Source organism: Filicampus tigris, chromosome 16 (assembly GCF_054856515.1).
Source record: "Filicampus tigris isolate MCC_2025a chromosome 16, RoL_Ftig_1.0, whole genome shotgun sequence".
NCBI classification, from domain to species: Eukaryota; Metazoa; Chordata; class Actinopteri; order Syngnathiformes; family Syngnathidae; genus Filicampus; species Filicampus tigris.
In genome coordinates this window covers 17,108,296-17,123,137 of record NC_141232.1, presented here as the reverse complement: position 1 = coordinate 17,123,137, position 14,842 = coordinate 17,108,296, and the positions used below count along the sequence as shown (strand labels likewise).

At 41.9% G+C, this 14,842-nt stretch overlaps 1 protein-coding gene across 2 annotated transcripts in view; it reads left to right on the top strand.

Moving 5' to 3' along the window:
- The window catches only part of LOC147135028 (uncharacterized), a 62,959-nt gene extending 48,420 nt beyond the window's left edge, over positions 1-14,539 (top strand). The window contains exons 4-6 of one of the 2 annotated variants that reach the window (XM_086056067.1): positions 2,149-2,352; positions 2,451-2,582; positions 13,149-14,539. In XM_086056067.1, coding sequence (XP_085912193.1) covers positions 2,149-2,352; positions 2,451-2,582; positions 13,149-13,316 — 504 coding nt within the window. In that variant the 3' untranslated portion in view covers positions 13,317-14,539. Of the gene's footprint in view, positions 1-2,148; positions 2,353-2,450; positions 2,631-13,148 lie in introns of both variants that reach the window. The other variant, XM_086056066.1, reaches the window with a different exon arrangement.
- Positions 14,540-14,842: the final 303 nt, after the last annotated feature.

Sequence of the window (14,842 nt, the reverse complement as noted above, 5' to 3'; positions counted from 1 at the left end):
CCTCCTCTGCCGTCAATGCGCACTGATTTCCAGCATTTCCTCATACTTTGCGGCCTTCGACTGACTCGAGTCGTTATGCTTTTAGAGGCAGTATTAATACTCGATAATGTAAAATTACACATAGTGAAAGCTTGATTGACGATCATATCGATAATGATATATATCGCCCACCTCTAGTCAGGAGATGAGTGAAACTGTGGCGGTCCACGTTCCAATGGTCAAAGCGTCTCTACAGCACCAGAACCTGAGCCAACAAGGCTCTGGTATGGCATTGAACACTGGTGCTGCCCATGCCATGCAGGAGCCATTCCACACCCTGACGTCTCTCCTGAGATCTGGCCAAACGAATTTGGCCATCACTCGTTTAGTGGAGGTATTCAACACCCGTATGGGAAAAGCTATGGATGGTGTCAAAACCATGGCACCATGGGGCATGGTTGGTTGATGGAGACATCACAGAAAAGTGTGGCATTGGCGTCATCAAATGTTATGGTCTCCAGACGCAGTACGGTAGGCCCGTACGGCAGCTTCAATGTCAGAGTTTGGGGATCTGGTCGGCGTCCTTGGCATCGTAATCAAGCCCCAGTAATCAAATAATCAAAAACAAGACTTAATGCTTAACTTGTGGACATCTGAGCCCTATTTCTAATGCTTTCTGATACTTTGTAAGCATCAAAACTACACAAGTCAAAGAGACGAGTTAGGTATATATTGTTTTTGGATTCTAATAAGTGTCCTGATTGGCCAAGGACATACGGCTTCTTTATACTTGCGCGGGCAGTGAACATGGCCCCGTCCTTCATGGACTCATCGACATCAACCACAAAATCTTCCCGGCCTTTCTTAAATTTGGCCAAACACTCATCGCCTGTCCCCTGACTGGAGGTGCACCCCAAAAATACCAGTAGCAGCACCAGCGGCCACCGATCCATAGTTATAATAATTACTAACAAACAAACAAAATTCAAAATCGGATTCCTAGACGTCACCTAGACGTCACCGCGGCAATGCCTTTATACTCGTGCGAAACCCACATGGGTTGTTTTGAAAATGGGTTGCGGTTTCACTCCACGTCGGAGGGTGTCGCTATGGTTAGGACACCACAAGATGGAATTTCCTCTTCCTTTTCTGGCCAATTCCGGTCGCTGTCTTTACTTTGCCGAACAAAGCAACAGAGACAAGAATGGATATCATGCCTGCTAGAACAAAGGGACCGAGATGACTAGATGATGCATTTAACTGTATTGTGATATCGATCAAGAATGCGGTGGCGAAGGTAGTATGTGCCTGTGTAGGATCCTATATGCCAATGTGTGGATCCTCTCCTCCGTGGTGACAAATTACCCTTAAAGAACTGAGCCAGGGAAAACTGTACGTCATCGCAGCATGTGACTAAACGAGTCAATCATGACAGAGAATGCACACTGCATGCTACGCACAGCAACAATTTCTGATGCGTGTGTTGCAGACGTGTTGCAGATGTGGTGCGCAACGTATCGGTCACGTGATGCAATGCGGTCTTTGTTGCCCGCGCATATGCGGTAGTATAAAGAGGCCTAAGAAAGAAAGGCAGAATGATGCTGCAGTGTAAGTAGTGTAAAATTATGAAGCTATCACAATTTGGCCCAAAAATGACTTAGGCAATTATGCTGCGTGGCTAATGATATGATCTCTGCAATGCTCTCTCGCACCGCTCTCCACTTTGTGTGCTTACCGGGCTGTATCTCATTCTGTTTACTGTGGATACATGGATGTCACCACATACAGTATCTTGACCAATCATGTGTCATTAACATTAAAAAAAGATGAACGCAAGTTCTGTTCTGCAACCACTATCCTAGCGCCTAATATGCACAAACCTTCTGAATTAGCTTATTGCATCACTTTTGTTGCCTGTATTGTACGTTATTTAGACAGGGGATCCGGTTACCGGCGTCGAGGCGAGGGAAAACACCTTCCAAAAATAGCGTACATCATAGGGGGGGTTTGGGACATGCTTTGTCTGGTCTCTCACCAATCCCCAGATAACCTAGCTTCTAGGATCATTGAGACACACACTCCATAATAAGGTGACGGCTTAGGGACGTGATGCCGAATCACATTTCTTATGAATCGATCTTTCTCTTTTTCCTCCATCCTCCCATCCAGTCTGGCAGTCGTCGTTCAAATTTCTCTGCCACACCTCGCCGTCAGCAGCAGCGGCAACAACAGCAGAACAATGCCTCCTCCATAATGCAGTCGCAGCATGGAGGACACAGTCAACAGGAACCTCTGCCCTCCCACTGCGTTTCTCCTATGTCCCAGGGAGGCCAGGGTGGTGGCGTGAGCCAGTCTGTCCCTGACCCTCATCAGGTAGGGAAGACATGCCAGTTTTTTTACTTGTTCATGGTTTTCATTTCATGTTCTTTTCACTGATGATGGATAACTATTAACGCTGTGTTTGCCAACAGGGTCGTGCTAGCACTGTGTCGTCCCAGAGCAGCCAGCCAAATATGAGGAGCTCAACCTCCTCCAAACACATCTCCTCTTCCAGCACTACAGCAACATCCTCCTACTCTCTTCTCCAGCCCCTGGTGCCTGAGGTAAAGGAGATGAGCTTGGGATACACTAGGCTGAGCGCCAATCTCATGGTAGGAGAGAAAACCACCGTCTGCTATATGCTGACTAGCAACTTTTCATTGTCTGCCTACTAACATCAGGAGAAAGACTATTTATGCATACTCAAGACAAGTAACATGGTGATATGTACTGTATGGACACAAACTGCCAGCTACTAGTATTTGCATCAGTCATAGGGCATCTGTTGCCTGGGAATGATGACTTAATTAAACTTAATTAGTTGCCCCCATAGACAACATTATCTAAACCATCCCTATTCCCGTGGAGCTAACAACCTAATGGCATACATTTGGGTTGAGTATGAGCTATGGAAATAATATACAGTTTGCTGGAAAACCATTACAGTGATCCCTTGCTACTTCGCGCTTCAACTTTCGCGCCCTCTGTGTATCGCAGATTTTTCAGAAGCATTCATAACAAATTAAAAATGAAACAACACAGCCATATTGGCAGTTATATTGCAGAAAGATGCATTGTTTCAAAGATATGAGTTGACTCTGAGGCTTTGTGCATACACGCAGGCACTCATAAAAGGGAGTGACTGGTTCCCAGCGTGAGCCCGAACAACGAGGGCACAAGTGGATTTACTTTTTCCACTGGATACTATATGTGAGCTGACTGGGTGCGCATCTTCGCAGCCTCTCGCTTAGTCTCTTCCACTATTCAAATGTGCCGTTGATTTAATCAGTCAAGCCGGATACTTTCTCCTCCGTATTTGTAATCATGCGTTTGCTCTAATAAAGTTTTGTAAAAATCGGATAGTACAGTACAACAGCTGTGTTTATATCTCGTGAACGCAGCGCGCTCCTGGGCGGCACGACTTAGACATCGCCAAATAAAGTGTGAAAGTGTTTGTTAGTTTTGTCTTAGGTTCTCTTAAAGCAGTTTATCCTAACTACAATCCCGCGTTGCATTTTATCCAAAGGACTTTATTGGTGTTATTGTGCAAAGATAAAGTTTATGCATGATCCCCCTCCGGTGGCCATGCTTCTTCTTCGTTTTTAAATGAAGTAGGAGGCGAAGAAGAAGAAGAGGCCGTTTTTACTTTCACTTTTCACAACGATGACAAGCGTTTTAAACTGCAGGATTGGATGAATTACACTATGGCATTCTAGTTAAAGTAAGCCAATTTTATGATAAAAATGAAAACTTTAACGTAGTTTTTAGCGAACGTTCCGTCGTGACCGTCAGCTGCCGTGTTCAAAGCTAAATTCTTATCACAGTCTGCAGCTTGGTATTCATTATTCATTTAGCATTTTTAAAGTATTTAGAAGTGTGGGAACCATCTCGGGGGTTTGCAACAGCATAACAGGTGCAAATCCCACCAAAATAAAACTGTACAATAAATATCATATAAAATAATACAAATAATCATCATCATAATAATAAGTCCGACGCTACTTCTTTTACACCTATCGCGCCGGGTTCTGTCCCCACATTAACCGCGATGAATGAGGGATCACTGTATATACCGTCATTTCCTGACAACAAAACGCACCTGATTTGAAGCTACAACAGCTAAATTTAGCCATAAAAATACATTTCTGCATACATTGGCCGCTTCGTGTTAACCCATTAAGGACGGGAGCGCATAACCGCATTTCTACCACTAAAGCTGGAAGCGCTGTTGCGTTTCTCTCCCTTTAAAGCCAGAGAGCATACACGTCACTTTCTTTTTTTAATCCAATTCTCAGTCATTAGCCAATGAAACGCGTCAGAATATACATGTGACAGTGTCGTGAGTTGTCAGAGCATATCCGGAATTTTTTCGAGGAGTAATGGCGGACACCGTCAATCACGGTAGCTCTGCTATAAGTCATGGCAGTGATATAGACGACACGCTCGCGGACTTTAAAGCCATGAAACCATCCAAACGTGATGTATGTTTAAAATATATGCTCGTGGACAATGACGATTTCAACGTTTTTGTAAGAGAACACAGCATGGTAATTACCACTCGATTTTTTAAATTAAAAATAGTGCTTCACTTGCATCTTTGATTGAAATAGTAAAGGTAAATAAACTCGGGCCCGTGTGAAAGACACGTCTAAGCTCTCAAATTCTGTTGGAACTATGTTTCTATCTGCTACAGGGGACGAGATGATAATTATTTTGTAGGTGGCGAAAATGTCAGGTTTTCAAGGGTGACTCCAATGATGGCCGTAGGTTTTAGAGAGATGTTTAGAGAGGGGGGCTTCAGGCTCTCCACGTTTTAACATGAGATATTTGCAAAGAAAGACATCACACAGATTATCATTATTTTTTAAGCGTATTTACCTTAAACACCGGCAGATGCTTTTTTTCCCTCCCAAACAGTGAAGTACACAGCTAGTAAGACAGTAGCGTCCCAGAACTGTGCTCAGTCACTCTTGTCGTCACACGGGGCCAATTCACCGAAGAGCTTTATCAGGCATCAGTGCATATAAGACCATGGCAGTGCAGCCTTTGGAAAGCCGTTGGTGACGTTTGGAAGACGTAGGAAATGCGGATCCATAGCCAGAAATGCTGTCGTCTGGAGCTAGGTGCTAGCGCCTGTCATCGGTGCCTGCGATGTTGGGAATCAGTAGTCAAACAAACAAAGACGAGTGTGGCACTGCAGAGATGGCCGTATTTATGACACTCGTTCGCTATTAGGGCTACCACAAACGATTATTTTGCTAGTTGACTAATCACTTGCAACGGTAGTCGCGATTAATCGACTAATCGGATATGTAAATCGCTCTTCTAATAACCATCTTTCGCTACAGATTGAATTCTTTGGCTTGACGCTCATCAGTAAAAAATCATAAATGAAGCACGTCACATTAAACGCAGCAGGGTTCAAAGCATGGGGAAAAAAAAGTAGCGGCTTATAGTTCACTAAATACGGTATTACAATGTGTTGAGTGGTACACGTGCAGCAGCATCACTTTGCTTTGTCATTTTTAATGAAGGTTATGTAGTAAAACTCAAGCAAAATCAGTTTATGAATCTTATTATCGTGCATTTGAGATTAGAGCTGGGCGATATAGCTTTAAAGTATTTCATGATATAAGTATTTCATATCTGTCGAGATTGATGATTGTTGATTGTTTTTTTACTATTCAAAACAAGGTCCCGGAGAGAAAAAAAGGAAATTTTATTTCAACATATATTTAACCTTTAGGTCAACGCGACTATGAAAAAGTCAAACCAACTGGTCAAATAAAGATATATAAATGCCTTTTTATAGCTGAAATAATGTTTCACAATATAGGTACAATATTGTATATCTATCGATTGATAATGCCTTTTTTTTGCCTATCAAACCCATTAAGGACGAAAGCGCATAACCGCATTCCGACCACTAGAGCCGCTGTTGCGTATTTCTACACTTAAACCCGGGAGAGCGTATACGTCATTTTCTATTTATTATTTAATTCTCGGTCTCTTAACCAATGAAATGCATCAGAATAGACGTGATGGTGTCGTGAGTCGTCGGAGGCTATCCAGAATTTGTTTGAGCAGTAATGACGGACGCTGTCGATCGCAGGAGCTCTGAAATTACCGTATTTTCACGACCAAAAGGCGAAGTCTCAGTTCTGGGTGCTATTTTTGGATTTAACACATACATAAGGCATTATTGGGCGCAGGCATGGTAAAACGTATGATAGCTTAAAACACACGGTAGCATGCATGCACGCTAAAACACATGCTAGAAAGCGGCGGGAGCAAAACATAATTCGGTTGTGTTTTTTTAGTTTAAACATTTAATAATGTACTCACATAATTGTCAGTGATCAACTGCCATCCACAAAGCCATCAAAGTCCTCATCTTTGGTATCCAAAACGAACAGCTGGGCAAGCTCGCCATTAAACACGCCAGGTTCGCTTTCTTCATTGTCCGAGTCCGTCTCGTTGCCTTGCAGCTCCTCAGAAACGATGCCGGCTTTTGCAACAGCTCGCACAACAGTGCAAGCGGACCCTTTAACCCAAGTATCCACAATCCATTCACAAAGTGTGTCGTAACTTGCCCGGCGCTGCCTCCAAGTCTTTGTGAAGCTGTGTTCCCCCTCCGTCATCCATTGCTCCCACGCCAGGCAATGTAAAATGTACGATAGCTTATAACATACGGTAGCATGCATGCACGCTAAAACATATGCTAGCAAGCATGCTAATGTACCGGTATGTTTTTAAAAAAGCAACGGGAGCAAAACTGAGTTCGGTTGTTTTTTATTGAAACATTTAGCAATTTACTCACATAATTGTCAGTGATTAACTGTCATCCACAAAGCCATCAAAGTCCTCATCTTCGGTATCCAAAACGAACAGCTGGGCAAGCTCTCCATTAACCACGCCATGTTCACTTTCGTCATTGTCCGAGTCCGACTCATTGCCATGCGGCTCCTCAGACACGATGCCGGCTTTTGCGAAAGCTCGCACAACAGTGCAAGCAGACACTTTAACCCAAGCGTCCACAATCCATTCACAAATTGTCGCGTAACTCGCCCGGAGCTGCCTCCCAGTGTTTGTGAAGCTGTGTTCCCCCTCCGTCATCCATCGCTCCCACGCCACTCGCGTTCCTTTGTTAAGCCTCCGGGAATAATGGCGAGCTCGGAGTTCATTTGCTTCACTTGTTTTTTTACATTTCCTGTCAGATGGGCGCGCGTGGAGTCACAAATTAACAGGGACGGTGACGTGTGGAAAAAAACCATCCGGTCTCTTTGTGTACACCTCGGCCAGCCACTCTCTCATTTTCTCCTCGTCCATCCAGCCCTTTTGATTGGCCTTTATGATGACTCCGGCTGGAAACGTTTCTTTTGGCAGCGACTTCCGCTTGAAAATCACCATAGGTGGCAGTTCTGTCCATTACCATGGCAACCAAACACAACAGTGAAAGCCGACTTTTCGTGCCCCGTTGTGCGTATTGCTACCATGCTGGTCCCCTTCTTTCCAACAGTGTGGTTCACCGGGATGTCGAACGTTAGCGGCACCTCGTCCATGTTGGTGATGTGGTTGGTCTGGATGCGTTTGCTTTTTACTACAATAGGAGCGGAAGATAGCCAGCTTTTCCTGGTAATCCGACGGAATTTGCTGCGCGACAGTCGTCCTTGCGCGGATGGATAGATGCTGCCGTTTCATAAAACGAAAGCACCAAGACGGACCTCCTAAAATGTTCAATTTTAATTTCTTCAGCTTTTTGCTTTCAGTCGAATGGTGACTGTAGAGACGCTTCTCCCGGCTGTTCATTGATCATTAATCAATTGCTCCAGTTGGAATTCCAACTTGGGCCACCTCGCCTTGTTTCCACGGAAACTCAAGCTTCGTCCTCTTGACTTGGCGAAGCTCGTTGTCCAGCTTCCTCCACTTGTGAACCATGGATTCGTTGATCTTTAATTCCCTCCCGGCTGCTCGATTCCCATGTTCCTGCATGCAGCTGATAGCTTGCAGTTTGAACTGTGCTTTGTAGGCGTGTCTCTTCGTGGGTGCCATTTTCAATGTTGTTATGCACAATGAATGCATATACTGGCACTATATACCTACTGGGGCGTGCCTTTAGCGTCCTCTGTCACGCCCACCCTTCTCCCTTTAACGTCCGCATGGTGTCCGCACTCAGGTCTGCATTTTCTCTATATAACCAGCGTGTGGCAGCAAATGCTCCCAGTCAAACGCAGAACTCAACAAAGTCAGGTAACATTTACAGATATTGGAACTCGGTGCACACATAAGACGCACCACATTATAAGGCGCCCATTTTGGATCAAATTTTAGACTTTTAAGTGCGCCTTATAGTCGAGGAAATACGGTAATAACGGCAGTGATGACACGGTTGTGGACTTTGAAGCAGTAGAACCAGTCGAACGTGATATATGGTTAAGACATATGTTTGTAGATAATGACTATACCGACGTCTTTGTAACAGAGAAGAGGACGGTAATCACCACTAGTTTTTTTTTTTTTAATTAAAAGTAGTGCTTCTCTTGCACTGACACTTTATTTTTACCTCTTCGATTGAAACAAGATGAATAAACTCGAGTCTGTGTGAAAGCCACATGTCTAAACTCTCAAATTCTTTTGGAATTATGTTTCTGTCTATTACAGGGGCTGAGATATTCATTATTTTGTAGGTGTTGAATTTCTGGGAAAACTCCAGGTTTTCAAGGGTAATTCCAAAGACGACCTTAGGTTTTGGGGAGCTGTTGAGCCAGGCGCTTTAGGCCTTAATGGGTTAAAGTAAGAAAGACTATTATTAAAGTTAGAATAAAAGAAAATTCACTTGATTAAAGTTGAAATTCAAAAAGGTGTTACGAGGAAAAATACCATTCAAAATCTCTGGTAGTAATACTAATTTTCAACTAATGTAGACTGTTTTTGTGTACATTATAATGTAGGGTAATATGCGAGGTTGCTCCTCCACCAGTGCACCATAAATGCTTATTTGTGGGAGACACTACCCTAAGCAGTATCTTGGATACACTTATAATTAACCTTCATTCATTGTTCATTCAATGTAAGTGTAGCAAACTAATACTCTACTCTCTTGCGGTGCATGCATTACCGTTGACCAACCGTTTTAGGACTACCGTATTTTCCGGACTATAAACCGCGACTTTTTTCCTAGATTTTGAGACGTGCGGCTTATAGTCCGGTGCGACTATTCTGTGGATTTTTCTTCCACCGCTCGGGGCGCTCTAACCGGAATGACAGTACAATTCAATACAATACATTTCCGATTAACTGGATGTGACTGCAGATTGAGGAAGGAGTTCAACAGACGAGGGCGCCATAGACTAGGTTATTGCATTAGGTGCTGTAATGCTTTGATTTGATGTTTTCCTAGAGGTCCATGAAATGCACATGAATGCGATTGGCTGATGTTACTTCTGTTCTGTTGTTTCGATGTGAAATGCTCTTGTTGATTTAGATTGTGTTAGATTGGCTGACTTTATTAACATAAAAAAAGACAGGTGCATATGTAGAATGTAGTAGAACAATAGATGGTGGAGTCTGGTGGACATTAGCTGACAAACTGGAGCGGCAGTTTGCAGTGAAATGAAGATAAGTACTGTTTATTTTCTCTTGGTTCTCTTCTGTTTCAATCAGCAACGTTGCTGCAGTGTTAAAAGGCACTGTTAGGAAAGAAGCTGCTCAGGTACACACATAAGTTCAAAATCGTTCTGTAAATGCAGTAAATATAAGTCTTCAACATAGATAGGTGCGGCTTATTTAAAGGTGGGACTTATTTAAATTTTTTTCGAAAATGTTCTAAAAATAGAGTGGGTGTGGCTTATATAACGGTGTGGCTTATAGCGTGGAAAAAACGGTACTTTATCTTTTTAGCGGGCTCATTGTTACGATAGTCCATTCATGTTTTACTTGGCTGATTGTGACTTGTGTGATGCCAAGGGGCGGAGCTGGCTAACACCAGAGCTATCCACCTTATTCCTACGGTCCATGAGCTTTTGCGTGAATTATGTGCGCGACTTCCGGTATGACCCGAAAGCATTTTGTTTACATGGTAACTGTTGGCGCGAGTCCACGTTTTGTCACAATTACTGACTTAATGTCACAGTTAGACAATTAAACAATGTTGTTACAGCTTCGACGAGAAACATTTAAATCCCACTTTGTACTCATGTAGCATGTAGGAGAGGATGACGTATAAGAGGCCAGTGACATCGCTACTTTCTGAACTCTGTTGCTTCAGACGTGAGGCAATGAGCAATCTCAAAAGTTCTGAGGCATATCAGTACCTACCCAGTTGGTCATTTCGTTAAAAGAGGTTGGACACAGTCCTATTTAGCTTAAAGGGAAGTCAACCCAAACATATTTTTTTCAAGGATATGTTGAACGCAAGCCCACTAGTTGAAACAAGGCATTCTAATAAATATTGCGTTTGTGGAATAATAGTTAATCCACTCATTTTTAGCCATCCCTGGGGGTGGCCATTTTGTCACTTCTGTCAACTGAAAATGACATCACAACTACTCAGGGCTTAGGTAGCGACCAATCACGGCTGACCTGTTTTAGTTGTGATGTCATTTTCAATTGACAGAAATGGCAAAAACGCCGCACCCTGAGATGGCTAAAAACGGGTGGATTTTGCTAGTAACTCATGTTCCACAAACGCAATATTAATCAGAATGCCGTGTTTCAACTAGAGATAGACCAATGTTTTTTTTACAGGGTTGATACCGATTATTAGTAGTCAAGGAGGCCGATAACCGATATTTGGAGCTGATATTAATTTTCAGTAAAAAGGAAAATATAAAACATGCCTTTCTGCTCCAAATGTCTTATATTTTCATTTGCATAATTTCATTCCCTCACACAGGGCTGGGCGATATGACTGAAAAGTATATCACGATATAAGTGTTTCATATTGGTCGATATCGATATATATTGATTTTTTTTCTTTTTTTAAACTATTGAAAAAAATGACGTGAAGAAAAATACATTTAGGTTATTTATTTTAACATAATACTTAACCTTTAATAAGAGCTCGATGTAACTATGAAAGAGTGAAATAAACTGGTCGATATAAAGATTAAATAAACTCCATTTTAAATATAATGTGTTTAGAAGGGGTGGGACATTTTTGAAAAACTGTCACAATCTAAGTATTTCATATCAGTCAATATTGATAATTATTGATTTTGTTTTAAACCTTTTCTTTAAATAACAGTTAACTGTTTTTTGTACATCGTTATCAGTGCATCGTAAATGCTTATTTGCATTAGGTCTACCCCAAAGCAGTTGTTGACACATATACTAGTCTTAAGTGAACGAATACTCTCTTGCAGTGCATACATCATCGTTGACCTAGTCTTAGGACTACTTCATCTTTTTAGCGGACTCATTATTAGTCCATTCATATTTTACTTGCTTGATTTTACCTTGAGTGCGATGCCGGTGTTGGATAAGGCTAACTACTGCTAGCATGTCAAAGACAATAGCTCCTCTACACCATGGCTACATCCACGGGTTTTTAATAGTGTTATCATGCATAATATAATTTAATTGTAAGAGAATTGTACTGAGTTGAGTGGTCATTTATTTGAGCTAAGTTACGGCGCCCGCTCGCTGGATGCGAGCATAGCGCACGGCCGCCAGGCCCGCGAGCATAGCGCATGGCCTCTGGGCCCGCAAGTCGATTGGAGGTGGGTTGTCTTACAGTAGATGACATGGTGTGACACTATTATTTTGGTAGACCAACATATATTTGCCAATCATGAAAATTCAAGAGCAAACTATGTTTTCCTGTGAAAGTGTACTGCTAATGATTGTGAGGTGTCATTAATACAAAATGCAATCTTATACAGTATGTCATTCTCAAAAATATTAATAATGACATTACATGATCATAATTAATAATTCTCAAAATTTGAATTCATAACATTATGATACAATTTTGAGCAGCTTCCATGGCTAATCTTTTTTTTTTTGTTCCAAATTATTTTTAGAAATTAACAGTGCCTGACCTGTTACTTGATAGCGTTGCAATTCTTGCATCCTATGAACGTGTAGATTTTTGCAGAGTTTCTGCTTGGATTTATTTACAGGGTATTAGAATAGCCTCTCAAGGCTGCTGTTTGGATATGTGAACTGCTTCCCACCCTCATAAATGCTTGCTTGAGGGCTCTCCAAAAGTCCGGAACAGGGTTGAGGATGGGAGGGCCACACTCCCCTTTTCTGTCCATAGCAGCCAATGATGCAGAGGTATTCCTTGCAGCATGAGATTCTTCACTGGTGAGTGCTGTACAAGCCTGGATCATCAAGATGGATGGAATAGTGGATGGCCACCATGTCCCAGCAACGTCAGTAGTGAGGAAGCGGAGTCATGTTTTGAGTCCGACTTATGCGGAGAGAGCTAGTCGGCCCCTTTCAGGTCCCTGAATATGTGAAAATAACCTCTGGAAAAAGTATGCGGAGTTACTTTTTTTGATGGTACAAAATTAAGAACAGAACTTTGCTTAAAAATGTCATCTTTATGGATTACAATGCACCATCTTGTGCTGCAAAAAAATCCCTCTGCATCATAGGCTGCTGTGGGCATAAAAGGAGAGAAACTTGGGTCTGGCCTAGGGCTGGGAAAAAAAGGTCGACCAAGTCGACTTCCAAGACTGGTCAATGTCTTTTTTTTTGTTCTGCTTTTTTGCCGAGGCATTTCCGGGTTTCATTGTAATCCATTCACACAGACATTTATAGGCCACAGCCATTGTACACCAAGACTTTTTTTTCCAACATTAGCACTCTCTTTTGGTGGATAGTTGATGATATGCAAATGAACTGCAAATTCAACAAATGACGATTGGCATGTTAGAATGTTATCAATTCTCATTTGATATAGTCCCAGATTTAAGGGCCTGTTGTATTGTAAATGTATATATGAATAAAATGATAACTGTACTCATCTTACTTTTAAGTTATTGCAATGAACGTACTGAAATTGTGTTGTCCACGGACTCACTCTCTTCCTCCCTCCCTACCTCTACCCATTACCCTATTTCCCTCTCTTCCTTTTGTCACTCTTCTTTCATCGACATTATCTTTGCCACTTTCCACCACAGCCGAAGCACCAGGACACTTTCTCTCTGACCCCTCAGCGGCCCCTCACCACTATCAACCCCATTGGCCACTCCCTCCATCCAAACGGAGCAACAACACTCAAGCCTTCACCCGTGCCACGTACCATCCAGGCTATGCCCTGGGAGCAGCGCTCACTCTACAATCAATAAAATTTCAGGAACCAGCGTCTCTCTTCATAGCTCATCCAACACAACCCTCACTCTTCTTTCCCCCTTGTTTTCCACTTCCAGCATTAAGGATTGAGGACATCAACCACCATTTGAATGCCAGATTGAGCTCATTTCGGAACATGCGTGTGGGAGTGGAAAACGACGACCATTCTGAACTAGTTGAGATAATTACTGAGTAGTTAGGTTTTTTACATCTTGCCCCTCATGTATGATGTATACTGGTCATTAGTTAACGTCTGTCATTTCATTAAGAAAAACTCTACCCACCTTCCTCTCCTCGTGGAACACGATATATGCTTCTGGTAATTATGAAATATTTTTTAATGGAGATATTCCATTGCCTGTTCAACCAATTTCAAAATCAAGCAGTTCAACAAATTTTCCCATTTGTTCTTTCTAAGCTTCTGTAATTGGAAAAATGTTACTGAATCCTCTTTTCACTCCACTTGACTTTGTTGCACAATGTACATACAATGTACATTTTGCACATCAGGACTACTGAATGAAATATACATCTATAGTCAAACCCGTAGATAAACACAATGGAACTGCTGTTGTTTCAAAGATACTTTCCATTGAGCCCTTATTAAATCTTTTATACAAATTGTAAATTCGTTTCAACAAGATGTCTGCATTATAAAGTCACATTTGGCTTGTGGCTTGTACCTAAAATCCAAATGAGTACAGTAAGTTACCTTTCAAATTAAAGCACTGTGGGACAAGTTTATACTTGTTACACTTATATATTCAACGTTGTACTTTTCCAGCCCGTGTACCAGCCTGTATGTTGTTGTGACTGTGCACTTGAGCCAGTTTCTGCCCACATTACAATTGCATTTGGAAGTTACATTAGGAATAAAAAAGGTTTCTCTGTAGTTCAGGACCCACACACTGCCCTAAAATGTAGAAAAAGCACCAGGGCAGTTTTGTTTTGCAGCTCGTTTGCTAAATAATTCCACATACTGTACATCTGTAGATGTGACAGCTATGAGATCCAGGTTAGTTTGGTAAAGTTTCATGATGGATCCTGTATGTAGATCTGTTACATTTCTGTTAAAAGATCCCAAATCCTACTGACATTTTTTTTTATTTTTAAATTTATTTGTATTTTTTATTAATGTCATCGATGTTTTCTCTTTCCTTGTTAAGTGTCTTGAGTATTTAGAAAAGTACTATACAAATAAAATGTTTTATCACCACCAGTTTTGTTGTTCCTTTCATGAGTGGCAAATCCTGTTTCCCATTCAAACAGTTCAGTAGGAGGGTTTGGCACTTGGCATTGGCACCGATGAACTCTGTCTACACCAGGGGTCACCAACTTTTTTTAAACTGATCGCTCCTTCTTGGGTACTGATTAAAGAGTGCCTTCGCCCATTTTGAGGTATTGATGGGAAACGTAGCAATATTGTAAAGTTAGTTAATTATCACGTGTTCCCATCTTTGTCTCGTCTTTTATTCACTAAAACAGCGCGCCTGCAATCACCCTGGTTAATTTCAATGCAAGG